Genomic DNA, 15211 nt, shown 5'->3' on the forward strand with positions numbered 1-15211 from the left:
AGACATTACTTTTTAATTGTTTCCTTTACCAAAAAACCTACCAAAAAATGCATCTGAAAAGACCTCTTCAAAGACAAAATAGATACCAGAGAAGCCCACAGAAAGATGTAGCAGAGTAGAAACTGCCATGAAAATCAGAGCACTGAGGGGTCTGGACAAACTAGGGACCAGGACATTGCATTCAGGAAAGTGGAAAATGGAACAAACTTTAAACATGCCAAATTTGAAGCGCAGAAATAGGTGGCAAAGGTAACATGATCTCAAAAGCCACTCACAGAAACATATCTGAAGTTTTGTGATCAATTCTGTTCTAAGATATTCACTGCAATGTGTAGATAAGCAAATAAACAGCCAACCTGATGCAGAGCACCGACAATTTTTCGTGCTTCTTGGTAGACTGTCTCAGCGCTCCAGTGGCCGTTGATGTTTTTGAGGGCTCTGGCCAGGCGGTTGTGCTCTCTCAGCCACAGCGTGTGCATGGCTGCCAGAGACGTGACCTCACTGGATCGGCTGTCCCCGGCCATAAAGCATTCAATCCTCTCACCTTCACTTGAATTCGAGTCTTGTGCACAAGGTGATGGGATCCGGTCTGTAAAAGGCAGGTATTCACGATGGTTATCATAGTATTTAACATTTACTCTAAGAAGGCCTTCTTTGCTTGTTAAATTCCTCAGTTTGTTTTCAGTGGCAGGGGTACTGCCATAGACAGTAGAAGCATCAAGGAAAGAAGTTAAGCCATTGATCTGTTGTCTTCGATTTAGCATTGATAGATTTCCAAAGAGAACACCATGATCGCCAGTGCTGCACGCAGGAGATGAGCGGTAGAAGGGCAGGCAATCCATCCCTGTGGATAATGTGTCATTGGTGGTCACCTGCATTAAAAAAAAAAATGGTTATTTTCTGAGGTGAAGATAACAGCTGTAGATGTTGAATTAAGGCTTGTGTAAATATGTCCATCCTCTGCCTCAGTTTTCAGTTGTTCAGATCTCATCTACTGGAGTGATGTATGCTAAACCTGTAGAACTTGTTTTCCTTCAGATTTAAGCAAAGACATGATTCAACCCTTTTTAAGCAAAGACAAAAATAAAACCCGAAACCATTACTCTGTCATAAGAGCAAGCTGCTGATGTAACCCCTTTTGCATAGATCTACACCTAAGTTAGCCTGGCTTCACAATCAAAATTCATCGTGGAATGTATCACAGTGAAGACGTGAACATCTGGTCAAATTATGTTCTACTGAACACCGAATAAAACAGCAGGTTTACATGTATACCTAAAAACATAATGAAGAGTTTCAATGTCTGCAGCAGCACGTTATAAAAGCTTTGTTTCAATACTTAATTCTAATCCAGTTTCCTAACTAAAAAAGGCATATGTAATTATTCACTCTGCTTTCTGCCAGTCCCCCACAATCCTTTTCCCACATTATATTACAGCGACAGGTGTCTTACAAGTATTGAATTCTGACTATATTTATAAAAAAGCAAAGGCTGCACATAGCCTTTGCCAAATGAAAGACTTCCCAGTCCTTTATCGGTTTGACCCACACACAGTCAAGAGAGCAAAGTCAAATGGTGATCCAGCATTTGTGTGCCAGTCAGAAAGGATATAGTCTGAACCAGCCTGTTGCTCAGTCAGCTATTCCAAATATATGTAAAGGGCATGAGAGAGACATGTGGGAATTATCCAATGAGACCTTGGGGTACAGGTAAGAGTACTAGGAGAGAATACAGCCCAAACCAGACAGCTAGAAGTTTTGTCACGGGAGAGCACTGAAAGTGGTATGTGACTAACTTAACAGGTGTGGGGAAGGCAGCAGAGATGCTGGAGGAGGAGAGAAAGAAAGAGGGAGAAAGGTTTTATTTGCACTGTAGAATATCCAAGAGGAAAGCTCAGAACATCAAGTCTGTTTCAAAGAACAGAGTTCATCACTAAAACAAAACCTGCCATGTTTCAGAATTACTAAACTCTCTCCGTGTTGTCTAATGCAGATTTGGCTTTACAAATTCTTTTTCTGAAAAGCACATTATTTCCAAATTCTAACAGTACTGCATTGTGCAGCAACAATGAGCCATAACAGCCTGTCAGTTCCAAGAGTTTAAAAAAGATTAACCTCAATTAAAAATGTTATAACAATCATGGAGTGTGAGTTTCAGGGAATATAAATCTAGGGTTTTCTTATCAATTGATCAACATGAAGTAGTTACAGGTAACACTTATTAAAGCTGCTGAAATATCCCCCCCCCCCAAATCTTCAAAAACTTGACTAAGAGAAAATAAATGTTTTGTACAGACACCTGAGCTAACCCTTCTTACTTGTATTCTATCTTTCTGCTTGATTTTCATTTTTCAAAACTGTTTGGCAGAAGACAGTGCATACTGCAGATGTTATACAAAATGATGTAATTTCTTCTTCATTCTTTTAATAATACAGAGATCAGTCTGTGAAGATAGAATGGTCATTAAATTGGGGTTAAAAATAACAAGGCAACTTTGGAATGGAATTCCAGAGCTTCATATAACAACATTGTTACCTCATTTATTATACCAAGTAAAATTTTCTTACTACTGAGAACTCATGTCAATAGGGATTGATACCAATAAAGCATTTAAGTTAAGAAAAGGTTTCATTTATTTTTCAAGTTTTGTTTGGTAAAAAAATTCTACCAATATTTCTTCACTACCTAAGTTTTAGCAAATCAAAGTAGGTTATTTTTGAAGGAAATATGTAATTTCTTTTTCCTTTTTCTTTCTTTCACTGATTGCTGAAATCAGTAATTTCTCTGCTTGGGTTTGCTATTTAGTATTTGTCTCTATTAGTAAGTCTCTTGCTATTAGTGTGGCTTCTTTTTCCCCTCAGCGGGTAATGAAAGCAAGAAGCTCATCTCATACTACAAATACCTGAACTTGGCAGCCACAGAATTGTATGTGTTTGACTGCCTCCTGCGTCTAGTTATCAGGAAAGCCTGGAAGAATTCAGGTATCAGTGGGAAAAAATGTATGAGCCACCTTTAAGTTGTTAACAGTGAGGCTCACAACAAAACATATCAACAGTGAATGAAGTTCATACTGAATAATCTTTAGTTAACTGTCTCTGCAATTTCAATTCAAACCGTTCTGTGCCCCAGTAGAGAAAAACAGCAGTAATGAACATTAAGGGGCTGGCAGAACTGCATAATGCAGTCCTTTCCCTTTTCATAGGGTAAGTAGTGTGTAGCCAGCAGCTGAACGTGCAAATGAGAGGTTCCTTACGTTCTTATTCAAATGACATAAAAAATAACCTGAGAGAAAAAAAATAAGACCCTTTTCTGCTGAAATGGGTACAGAATCACATTTTTCTCCAAAACTAATGAAGAATATCCATATCTTTTTTTCTCTGCCTTGCATAATTCTAGAGGGAAAAAAACTCACAACAAAACCCTCTCTGGCCACAATAGTTTTCCTAGTATAGCTGCATGTTGATTTAAACTGTTATTAAATATGCATGGTCAAACCTGTTTATAGTGAAATTCTTTTATGTGTAGGAAAATGAAAGGCACTAATTGTTTCAGTGTACTACAATGACTAAACTGTTATTTTGGTTAAAGAAAAGTCTTTCTTATTGTGAAGTTTTTCTGTGGGAAATGACCTTGTAAAAGGATTTTTGCTGTAGACTTAAAAGAAAACCTAGCTTAGGGTCTATGAAAGTTTGCCAATACGGAAAACATGAATGTTTATTTGTGGACACTCGGAGAAGGGTCAATGAATCCATCTGACAGTGAGCTGCTACCTCTGAAACACGGAAGAAAAAGGCAGGAGCTCACTTTGCTGGTTGCTGAGTGCGCACAGATTGATCCATTTGTAGCTGAGACAGTAATCTGTCATGTTACATGTCACCTTTTGCAAATCACCTCACTTTTCTGTGGCTCTGGTTCTTTTCCACCTTTTTGTATCTGAACTAACTGACTGAAAGCTTTTCAGGATTGTATCTTACTATGTATATGCGCTGTGTCTAACGTTGTCAGCAATGTAATTAATACTGAACGAAGTCAGTAGCTCTCCTATGAAAGTCTTTCTAATGCCTCATTATGTCTCAGCCCTAACCTGAAATAATCATCTGAGGAATGACAGGTTATCTCCACAACCTGTTCCATGTGTCAGGCTGCTGTAAAAGAAGTATAAACTAAAGCTAGTGATTTTTTCATTATTTTTTTCCACATTATGGGATTCTAAAAAGATACAGAAAAAGAATATTCAGGCTCTACCAGAAGCTACAGGCTCGATGTGAGAATCACTGGGTCAAATTCTATAGCCTTTATTATGAAAATGTCCAGAATAGAAAATCATAATGGATCCTGCTAACCTATGAATCATTTACCTACACTTGTTATTAATATTAATGCGCCACCGCAGCTTTCAATCGTTCATTGAATCGCACTGACTCAGAACATTTTCCAGACAGCTTCCCTAACCTGCATATTCAGGAGCTTCCTCTCCCCAGTGAAGCCCCCAGAGAGGGCATGCAGGTGTAAGCACGGTTGTCCTTTGCTGTGGGTGGATTGTCCCTTGGGTGCTGCTGTTCTAGGAACACAACAAGAGTGCAAACTGCAGCCTCTATGTTTACATTGTTGGATAATATGCTATTGATTTCGCTGTCTTTGGAAACCAGCCACAGTTTCTTCATATACAAAATGAACATATAAAACTAACAGTGGCAGTTTTCCAAATATTTAATAGGTGGAGATTAGTCTTAATTAAGATTTTACAAAGAAGATCAGTTCTAGGGGGTAATAGCATTTTGTTTCAGTGTTCAAAAAATAGTTCCTCTGGTCACACTAATAACTACAACCCCCCTCCTTTTTTTAAAAAATACAGTGTCTATTCTTTGCCTTTGACAAAAACAATCACAAAATACTAGACATATAATAAAAGCAAAAGAGCAACCGTCTTCATATCTGTCCCTCTAAGCTGTGAATAACAGAATAATAACAAAATGGAGCTGAAAAATTCATGGGACTGTGATCATGTAATGAATCCACAAGTTGGGAAACTTATCTAATATTTACAGGGTTGTGTCTGAGTTTCTTTATATGTCCCCCTGCCATGGCCATTCTGAGTATCAGGCACTAATTCCCAAAGGTAGCCATGGGCTTGACCCCATTCCCCTGCTGGGCTACACTGCTGAGCAGGAGCTGCTCCTAGGCTACATTCAGTGCTAGATTTAGTACATGTACATGTAACTTGCCTTCAAAAGCATCCTTGAAACATGCTCTGTGATGAATCTCTTCATAGCTCCAAGATAGCAATCTGAAATATGTCCCTTGTTTAGAGCACTGAAGGATGCACTTGTGGATCTATGCCATGGTAATGTGTGCAGCTTCTTTCTCTCTGCACTGTAATGCCACTACCACATGAATAATGTTAGCCTTGCAGTCCTTTTTCAAAGATCCCTTAAATTGTCTCTTTTTAATCGGATGGGATTTCTAGGCTTGAACTAGTCAGGGTTCAGAGGTTAGACTTCTATGGTCCCTGTGATCCACGTTTGATTCAAGTTATGGGCAACAGTATGAGTCTCTTCTCAATTTAAAAATCTATTTAGTAATAAAAAAATGTGGGGGTTTTGCACTTAAAGATCAATACTAATTATGCTCTTTCAAAGACTATATCATAAACACAAAACATAAGCTTTCCAAGACTTTTGCAGTTTTATATCTACAGCAAAGTGACTTTTTTAAAATGGGAGTCCATACATAGCCACGTTGTGTCATGGTGAAGACATACTCCACCTCCTTCATCACATCATGTGAAGCACTGCTCGTCAGGGACTGGAATTCTGCCCTAGCCTCTCCTGATAAGACTTTGGGAATGGGAACATTTCTAAGGCTATTACTTAACAGCATAAACAGAATAAATAATTTCTTGCCCCAGATGGAAATCTGAGACATAGTAAACTAGAGATTTTTGTCAGAACTATGGAAGACTCTTTGTAATTAGGGCTGTTGTGGCTAAACCCGGTTAGCCAGTCACTCAGTGTCCTGAGAATGTGATTCTTTAAGAAGTCTGTGCTCTTTCTGAATGCTCTCAAGCTATGCTTGCAAACTTTCTCCTGGGTGAGAGAGACTAGATTTACCTGCCTGTGGTAAGATTGCAGGCAGTCATTCATTTCACTTGGCCTTCCCTGTGTTTTAGATTCTCTCACCAAATGGAAGATGGGCCATCTTTCAACACAGGAGCTGACTCAGTTCCCATTACAGTTAGCCGAATATTTCCCTTCATGTTTAATGGAAGTCAAATGAGGCACTTAAGGCAAAAGGAGACTGTGGCATAGTTATCAATTACATTTTGTTGCGGGGGAAGCATTTTCTATGGAACTTATTCCCTACATTGGCTTCAGTGCGTAGAGAAGCTGGTCAGTAATCAAGCTCCAACCCTAAGGAAAGTAATTTAAGTTGCTTTGGACAGAGATGGGGGCTTCAGTCCAAGGGCTGTCATGGGCATGGGGCTCTCCTGTAGCATGAGAAAGAGATGTGCTTTGAGAAACAAAAAAGTGGTTTGACTTTGCTACTTAATTTTTTGAGTGAAAGAATAACTATACTTCTAAATTAATCAGACAAGAATACAGCATCCTATATTTATACCAATTTATGTTTCTTCTAACCCTCTAACAAGCTTTGAATTCATGTTTTCCATCTACTCAAAGCAAAGAGGTGATGTATGTAAGTTTCAGCAACTCCCTGAAGATCATTTTATACATATGTTGAAAAGATAGCTCTCTTCAAAAGTTTGCATTAGCTGCCGGAAATATCTTTGCTTTCACTGAGTAAAGTTAAGATCCTTTCACTTTATCTGGCTGGCAATTTAAAAACAGAATTATTTATGACTGCTTCCCTATTTTCCCCAGTGGAACTCAAAACCTTGAAGCATGAGAACAATAACATTAGGGGGACTAGTAAGGTTTCTCTGCAACATAAACCTGAGAGGCAGAAAAATTTGATATTTATACTAAGTACCTTAGCTATAGTTTGTTACCTCTACAAAACAATTTAAATATCTACCTGTTTCATTTAATAGTTACATTGGGTTTCAATTTTTCTATCACTGTCTGCTCTAGTATTTCTGGATGATCTATCAATTTGCTTTATAATTATTTCTGTGTATATGTATCACTTATGTGTTTTACTTTACATTTACTTTACTTTATGTGTTTAGAGCCTGGAATTTCTCTTGAAGGAATTAAGAATCTTACCTTTATTGGAAAACATGGATTTTGTTTTTCACATGTCATCTGGCACTCCATTCCATTTAAGAAGGTGGTTCTACTTGTGCTCTGAGGTGTGAATGCAATGTCATGGTCTATGTACTGTCCCCATACCATAATAATATCAGAATACAGGTTGTCTTCAGTAACAGCCTCATTAGACACGTGAATAATTTTTCTTGTCACTTCACGAACCTGGGAAGAGAACTAATTTACCTTGAGTGCCAAGTAGTATTTACTTCTCACAAAATGATAAAACACTAAAAAGTAGGGGGAACAGTCATAAAAGCTACCTTTTCCCCCCCCCCCCTTAGAATACTTTATGTTGTAGAGCACTTTTAATGGTTTGACTAAAAACAAAACCCAAAAAGCCCCAATGACAACAAAAAACCCAACCTCTGACAGACTCTTATTTCTGTTCAGGAGCTGAGATACTGTTGCCACAAGCAGATTAAAAGATGTTTTTAGCTGAGTTTTTCTATATATTTGCCAAATGAGCAGTGTACCTTTGATCTGTTCCTTTCCAGAGAACTTTGAAAACCACACGTTTCTTTTAAACTGTCTAAAAGTTTTCTTTCTATTTATTCTGGTTTCTGCTCCTTTAACAAATGGATTCTGTTTGCTGGGCAACCTCAAATCACTGTGAATACACAGAGGCTCTGGGCTACTCCGTACATAAATGGAGCAGCTTATGCAGCCCAGGAGACAAGCTAGGTTGCAAATACATGGTAGCTGAAAGCTCTGCTTCATTTTCCCAGGCAAGGAGAAGCCGAAACATATTTCTGAGGCACTTCAGTGAAAGCTGCATAGAGATCCAGATGTTCTGAGGGGGAACACATCAAGACATCTATGCTACATGTCCAGCTTAAGCTGGTACCCAAGCAAAACCATCAGCGCAAAATCAGCAGTCAGTTTGTGATGATTAGGGTATCGTTATTATTCACAGATTCCTCCCTCATGCCACAAAATATTCCCTCGCATACAGCAGCTGCCTTAGAAGTCAAGCAATTGAAAGGGCAGCACATAAAATAGAGTCACAGAGTCTGTAATAAATATAAGGGCTATATAATGAATGTATAAGGCAGGTGCAGTTAAATAGAATTGGTAAGGACAAGAGCCAACATGGGACTTGTTAGGAACATCAGGCTTTATATTGAAATAGTCAAGAGCAGAGATACATAGAGCTAACCAGGAATACAAGTCTTGATGTCAGTATTTTAATAGCTTTGGTGGCCACAAAACACAAACTTTTTTCTTGCAGTTAGTAAGATTTTCTTATCACTATTAACTTGCACAGCTACACTGTGTTCTAATACTGCTTTATTGTAATCCTCACACTTATCTCTCACCTTCACATTATTTGCATGTTGCTTTTTAAAGGATATAGTTGGATAGCTAAAAGTACAAAAAAAGGCAATTATGTAAATAAGGAAAAACATCTATGGAACTAGTTTTAGCCTATCTTACTTCAAAATAAAGCAAAGAACCTTGCTGATGGTCACATATGATCAGATGTGGTGCAGTCATGTAGTTGTTTTAGTGTGTTTTACATCACAAACATGTACCCTAATGAATCTAGAAAAAGGCAGTTTGTACCATCTACTGGAAATTTACCTGTGTAAATGTCAGGTTTTCATCTTTAAGCGCTAAATTGTGCGGCTTAAAGGCAATGTTATTTAATTAATAACATGAGTTGCAGGTGACATTAACACTAAATTCTCTTGCTCATCCTTATCAAACATATGGTGGTTAAAATAACAAGACGTTGAGTCCATTAAAAGTCAGGTTTCAAAGCAATGATGACAAACCAGAAACAGTAAATCCAGCCCAAATCATTGTATGCTGCACTGGGGATTTTTTCACCCAGTCCTCTATGCAAATATTTTTTGTTCAAACTTCCCTCTATAGCAGCTCTGCTATTTTTTAAGTATATGAGCTGCTAAAATCCATAAATATCTCAATGCCTTCTTATCTCAGTAACTTGGGCTAGTTAAAAAATGAAGTTATGATTTGACAGTAAAACTCGTTCAGTTAAGGTACACTAACTTGGGAGAAATGGTATACATGCGTACATACATATGCATGCTAGCATGTCTATGTGCTTTGTACTTATTTAATTCTCACTCAATCCTGTTTTCCCCCTCCTCCTTCCCTGAATAAAGGCACCATTATTGAAACAAAGAATCATAAAATCACTGGAAAGTCTAGGCTGGAAGGAAACTCTGGAGACCACATGCTGCAGCTTTCTATTGAAAGCAGGGATCAGGTTATTCAGAGCCCCATCAGGCCAGGTCTTGGCTATTTCCCAGGAGGGATATTCCAGCAGTTGTCTAGGCAGCTTATTCCAACATTTAATTGCTCTCACAACAATTTTTTTTTCTCGTATCAAGACAAAGTTTCCCCTGGAGCAACTTGTGACCATTGCCTCTTGCCATGTCAGTGTGCATCCTTGTGAAGACCTCCTTCTTCTCTGCAACAGCCTTCCCAGCATGGGAGGGCTGTGATTAGGTCCACCCTGCACCGCCTTTTCTCTAGGCTGAGCAATCATCACCCCTCGTCTGCTGCTTTCCCTATGTCTGGTGCAAGGCAGGCCAGGCCCGCAGCTGGCTCATACCCTGCCTGCTCTCCACCACGGTCCTTTTCGGCAGAGCTGCCCCCCAGGGCAGTCGGTGCCCCCCTGCACTGCTCCACGGGCATACCCCTGCCCAGGTGCAGGGGACCTCTCACTACTTGGCTGACTGCATTTATGCTGTAGCAAAGCTAGTGGCTCCTTAACTGAGCTCAACAGATTCTTGTACTATTTGATTTACTGATGCAAATGGAGGTCTGTGCTGGCAGGTATGGTTCTAGCCCAGTGCGTTTCAAGTGATCTTGTGGTGCACTTTCTAACCAGGGGTAGCTGGACTCCATTATATCGGATGCTGGGATCCCATCCTCGAGGCTGGCTGAGTCCGTCCTCATAGGCTGGTGGAAGCCACCTCGCCAAGGCCGTGTTGGATGCTCCCCATCTAGGATGTTCCCTGGGAAAAGAAAAAAACCCAAACCCCCCAAAACAACAGCAGCGAAACCAAAAAAATCTTGCGCCTCTGAATATATTCTGAATATAAAATATTTATATATTTTATAATATATTTATAATATATTTCTATTCTGAATATAAAGTAATCTGAATATAAAATAATATAAAATAATCATCAGCCACAGAGCAATATTCCACTGCAATAAGGTGATCATGTAATGATCTTTGAAAAGCATCAAATGCTGCTCTTCACGTATGCCAACATCAGGTTGACTCGAAAGGAAAATAAAGAAAAATTAAATTGCTAATGAAATATTACTATCTTACTCATGTTTATATCGTAAGTTGGTAACTTTTTGACATCTTTGAAATACTTGCCCCACTGGTGATTTCCTGATAGTGACCTCATTCCCCATGAAGTCACATATACGCTTAAGTGCCTTTGCTGGTATTTTTTAAAAGATGCTTGTTTAGAGCAATAGCTAGGAAATCACGATTTAGGAAAAAATAAAGGAGCCCTAGAATAAAGGTGAAGAAAGCTTAAAAGAAAAATGGAGACTAGTCATACAGAATTAATAATTTAGCAAGACCCAAGGAGAAAGGACTGAGGAAAGGGGAAAGGGGAACAGTGGCTGAAGTTGCTGAATTCAGTGGCAATGCTCCCTCTGGTTGCATCAATACTAATTAATTACTTGGGTGGAGCTTTGGGAAGGCCTATGCACAAGCCCAAGCACTGGTATGCATTTAACTATGCTTTTAAGTTGCTAACACTAACTGCAGTGTGGGTTTGGCTCACGTCAATTAGCATTTCTCTGAATGATGCCTGGCTGGGCACACCTTGGGATTAGTGCATGTCAGTTTGCCATCCTGCAGCCAGCCTGCTTAGAAGAGGGAAGGGGACTAATAAAGTTCAGACAAAAGTCTAAGAGTAAAAGCAAGAGTCAGGTCATATTTGATTTGAGGGCCAGGAAATGATTCCTGCTGATTTTTATTTATTAGTATAGTCAGTGAGTCTTGGGCTTGACCCAATTAATTGTCCTTCTATCGTGAACATTTCTAATGCATTTTTCCTAAGAGAATATGTTAGGGTTTTTTTTTTGTTTGGTTGGTTTTTTTAACATGGCCTGTTCAATATATTTCATAATTGTTAAATATATATAGACATTAAAAAGAAGAAATAAAATTTTTGCAATGTACCCAGTTGACCAAAATTGTAAATTAAGCCACAAAGAACCAGAAATATCCCCAGACAGTAGAACTACACAGTGTTAAAACATACATTTGTATGTCTATCAGGACGCTAAAGAGGGAACAATTATTTTATTAATACTTCATTGATCTCCGGCACACTGAAGTGGCTCAATTTGCCAAGCTATATGGTACAGTAATACACTTAATTATCCACAATAATTCACACTTGAAGGTTGAAGTATGCTTTAATAAAGCATTCAAATTAGTTACAGTTGATTTGCCTTTATTGAAATTGCATATAATACTGCACATAGTGTAGTGCTATTTCACTCAATTAAAAATAATGAAATGTTAATTTAACTGCTTAACCAGTGATTTTTCCCCTGATTGCTTTTATATTTTAGCAGATCACTGGAATGCTACTTTAGTAAAACCCTTCTCACATGCCTTTTTATTATTACATTAAACATGTTAATGTCTTGGAATCTTGCTTGAGTTAAAAAGGTTTTTATCCAGGGCAGCTGAAATAATGAGATTTTGGTACCGTACTGCTTTATAGAGTAGTCAAATTTGATTACTATACATTCTGTTTATGGGAAGTGGGACTTTTAATTCACTTGTGAAATACTGGAATTGCTCAGTTTGGATTTTGGGTTGGCTCCCTTAGAAGGAACCTGGAGTTTTAAGATGCAGTTCACTATGCAGATTTATGTCTTTTGAATGTTATTTTAATGTCCTGCCTAGTTTCAGATAGAAAGAATGAATGCCATATGGCAATTTAATAATTGGATTTTGTCATGTTTTACATCACTCTGAGCTATCATGGACATAACTTCTGGCAAACACGGAAAACTTCTGAAAAACAAGCCTGCCACTAAATTGAACACTTAGCTTGTATTGAAGTGAAGCAGCTATGCTAAAGGAAACATCTCAATTCCTTCTTACAGTCAATGGATTTAGTGGGGACTGCTCGTTCTTTCCCCTAGGTGAGCCATATTCATACCCCTAACTCTGACATTATTAGACCTTCAGACTAAGCATCAGGTCCTTACCTGATGAAATGGTTAATGACCCAGCAATGAAATAGAAATGCTGCAGATAAAATTCCTCCTAGCTGCCCAAATATTAGGCATACAAAATGTAATCTAGTCATCTAAGCACCTGTCCATCAAGCCAGAGAGACAGACAACCCCTGGCTGCCACTCTGTCATCCCAACCTCTCTCTCACTATTAGGAACAGCCAAAGCTGCAGCCTTGCAGTAGACATAACTACCTTGGAAAGCTAAGATTAGGTGAGGTTAATTGCACTGTGAGATTCCATTCCTTTAGTACATGTAGTTCCTTCACCTTTGAAGCCCTCTATTGCACTAGACACTAAAAACTACACAAATCAATGCTAGTTAGTTGGGATAAAAAAGGGGGGGGGGGAATAGCTATTTTGATGTGCCTTGTCTCCCTTATTCTTCATTTAAAAATAAAGTTATAAATTTATCTTGCTTATTATCCACACATATGCCTTCAGGCAGAAAGAAAAGTAAAATCTGTTCATATCTGTTACTAGTAAATGTGGATAATGACACTGCTGGGAATGTCTGATGTCATGTTGATACTCTCCATAGAAGGACATGCTTATGCTATTCTGTTATGCCTTTGTTCTAAGAAGTTCACACTAAAACAAGGTAATCTCGGTGCTGTGGAATAAATCCTTTGTAATCTATCTGATTTGTCCCAAATACATGAACTGATTGAGAAAAATATTTGAAAAGAAATTCCATGCTCACTTTTAAGTAGATTTAAATAGATATTTCTTATAGGTAAACAATTAATTCCACTGTGAATTTTGTTTTTAAATTTCACCTATGAAATGCAGCATTTGCTGATCTACAGCACAGCTGCACATTCCTACTGGGTGACTAAAATGACAAATACAGCATAGGTCCTGATATATTTTCTGCCTGAAAGTGGCAGCTGTAAAGCAAGAAAAAGTATAGACCAGTACTTCATTTAATGTTTGAAGTCTCTGAAGGTGGCTTACATTGTAGAATAGGTTGCTTACAATATAGTACAATGGGCTTTTTAAGCTGATGTATTTCAGTAAAGCTTGAGGTATTTCAAGGGGCTCACAAAGTTTTAGACTAAGTTATCTGACTCACTGGTTTCAAAGGCTTTGTTTTTGGTTTTTTGCTGCCTTGCATCTTTTACAGATGTTTAGAGCAAAGAGTCTAAAACACCACCAAATATGAGTGATGGGTTTAAACGCTGATTTGGTGCAAGCATAAAACTATACAAAGTAGAACACAGTGACTACAGACTAACCAGACTCAATGGATCATATTTACCCCACCCAGCTTTAGAAACCAGCCTGAAATGCCTATACGCATCCTAGTATTACCAGTCACTGAAGAGAAAAAGATGTTTTACCTTACCCACAGGAGACTCTGTTTCTCTCTGTCTCTGGAGAGAAAGACTACAGCAGCCATGCCTGCAAATTAAGAGCTTCAGCCATGTTCAGCTGCATGAATCTTGGCCAATGTGTTCAAGCCCTGATGGAGTTGTCAGTGCAAATATTATACTAGCTGTTAGTTCAGATTCCAAGCAACTCTGCAAGTGCCTGGGGGAAATTATGGATATCCACATAGTTAGATTTGTAACATCGATGCATATCAGGTTGTGTCCTTTCAACGAAGAGCCTATCAGGCATGTTCCTTGCAAATGACTTGTGATGTAGCAAAACAGATTCATCTCATAAAAACAGACTGATTGAATAATAAAACTGAAGAATTTTCCTGCTGTTCATTCAACACGCTGCAGAGTGCCTTAACCTGTGCAATGCTAATAGTCTACCTTTTACAGCTCAGTAGCCCTTCACTTGTAACATTACAGTCTGCCTTTACACCTACGTATCCAAAGGCCACTGAGTATAAATGTTGTTTACACTTGTACTCAGAAGGGCTTTCATTCTCAGTTTTAGACCCGCATTGCATTGGAGGATTCTGAAAATAGTTTCATCTGTTATGTTGGGTTTTGCAGGAAACAATTGCCACATATATTAGGTAACAAGTAGATAACAGTAGTAAATAATAGTCATTCAGATAGCCACTAATATTTATATAAATAGATATATAAAAATAAATATATCACCCAGAATTTTTAGATGCATGCTTGCTAAATGTCAAGGTTGTGGGAAAATACAAAAATGAGAATCTACTTGATTTTCTTATTGCTCCTCGTGAAGTAATTATATTTTCCTGCTCAATATAATTTTATCCAATTCAAACAAAAATGAATGCTGGGTTAGAATTCAGTCTGTTTAATTTATATAGAAAAAGGCATCTACTGAATCAGTCCACCCTAAATTTAAAGTTCCTTACATAATCTTGGAAGCCTTCATAGGGAGAGCCTGTCTGCAGAAATGAGTGTACCAAAGTTTAGATGAAGGGGTTCTTTCCCTGCGAGCTTTCAGAGACACCTCAACATTGATGCCAAAGTTATCTGATTGAGGCCACCTCCCCCAATTTTTCTAGGAAAAAGTAAACATAGCTTCTTGAGTTTAAAGAATAAGAAAGAAGGATTTTTCAGGGCACAATTCCTATCATACATACCTGTTATTGCAGGCACCAGTGATGAGTCGATATTTATTAGCTAAGCAATTGTTTGGACATTTTGGTGGCAACATATAAGGCAGACATCCAGAAATATTAGCAATCATAGCGAGCAGATCAGCTGATAAAATATCTGAAAGGAAGAACCCAAACAAGCAAT

The 15211-nt window shown here is 38.3% G+C and overlaps 1 protein-coding gene across 1 annotated transcript in view; it reads right to left on the reverse strand.

Annotated features, from left to right (window-relative positions):
- Positions 1 to 15211, reverse strand: part of TPO (thyroid peroxidase) — a 43571-nt gene that overhangs the window by 16849 nt on the left and 11511 nt on the right. Inside the window, exons 5-8 of the mRNA XM_052810030.1 lie at positions 15052 to 15184; positions 10130 to 10259; positions 7228 to 7434; positions 357 to 872 (exon numbers count right to left, since the gene is read on the reverse strand). Of these exons, the coding sequence (XP_052665990.1) occupies positions 357 to 872; positions 7228 to 7434; positions 10130 to 10259; positions 15052 to 15184 (986 nt within the window). The remainder of the gene's footprint in view (positions 1 to 356; positions 873 to 7227; positions 7435 to 10129; positions 10260 to 15051; positions 15185 to 15211) is intronic.

Source organism: Harpia harpyja, chromosome 15 (assembly GCF_026419915.1).
Source record: "Harpia harpyja isolate bHarHar1 chromosome 15, bHarHar1 primary haplotype, whole genome shotgun sequence".
In the NCBI taxonomy this organism is placed as follows: Eukaryota; Metazoa; Chordata; class Aves; order Accipitriformes; family Accipitridae; genus Harpia; species Harpia harpyja.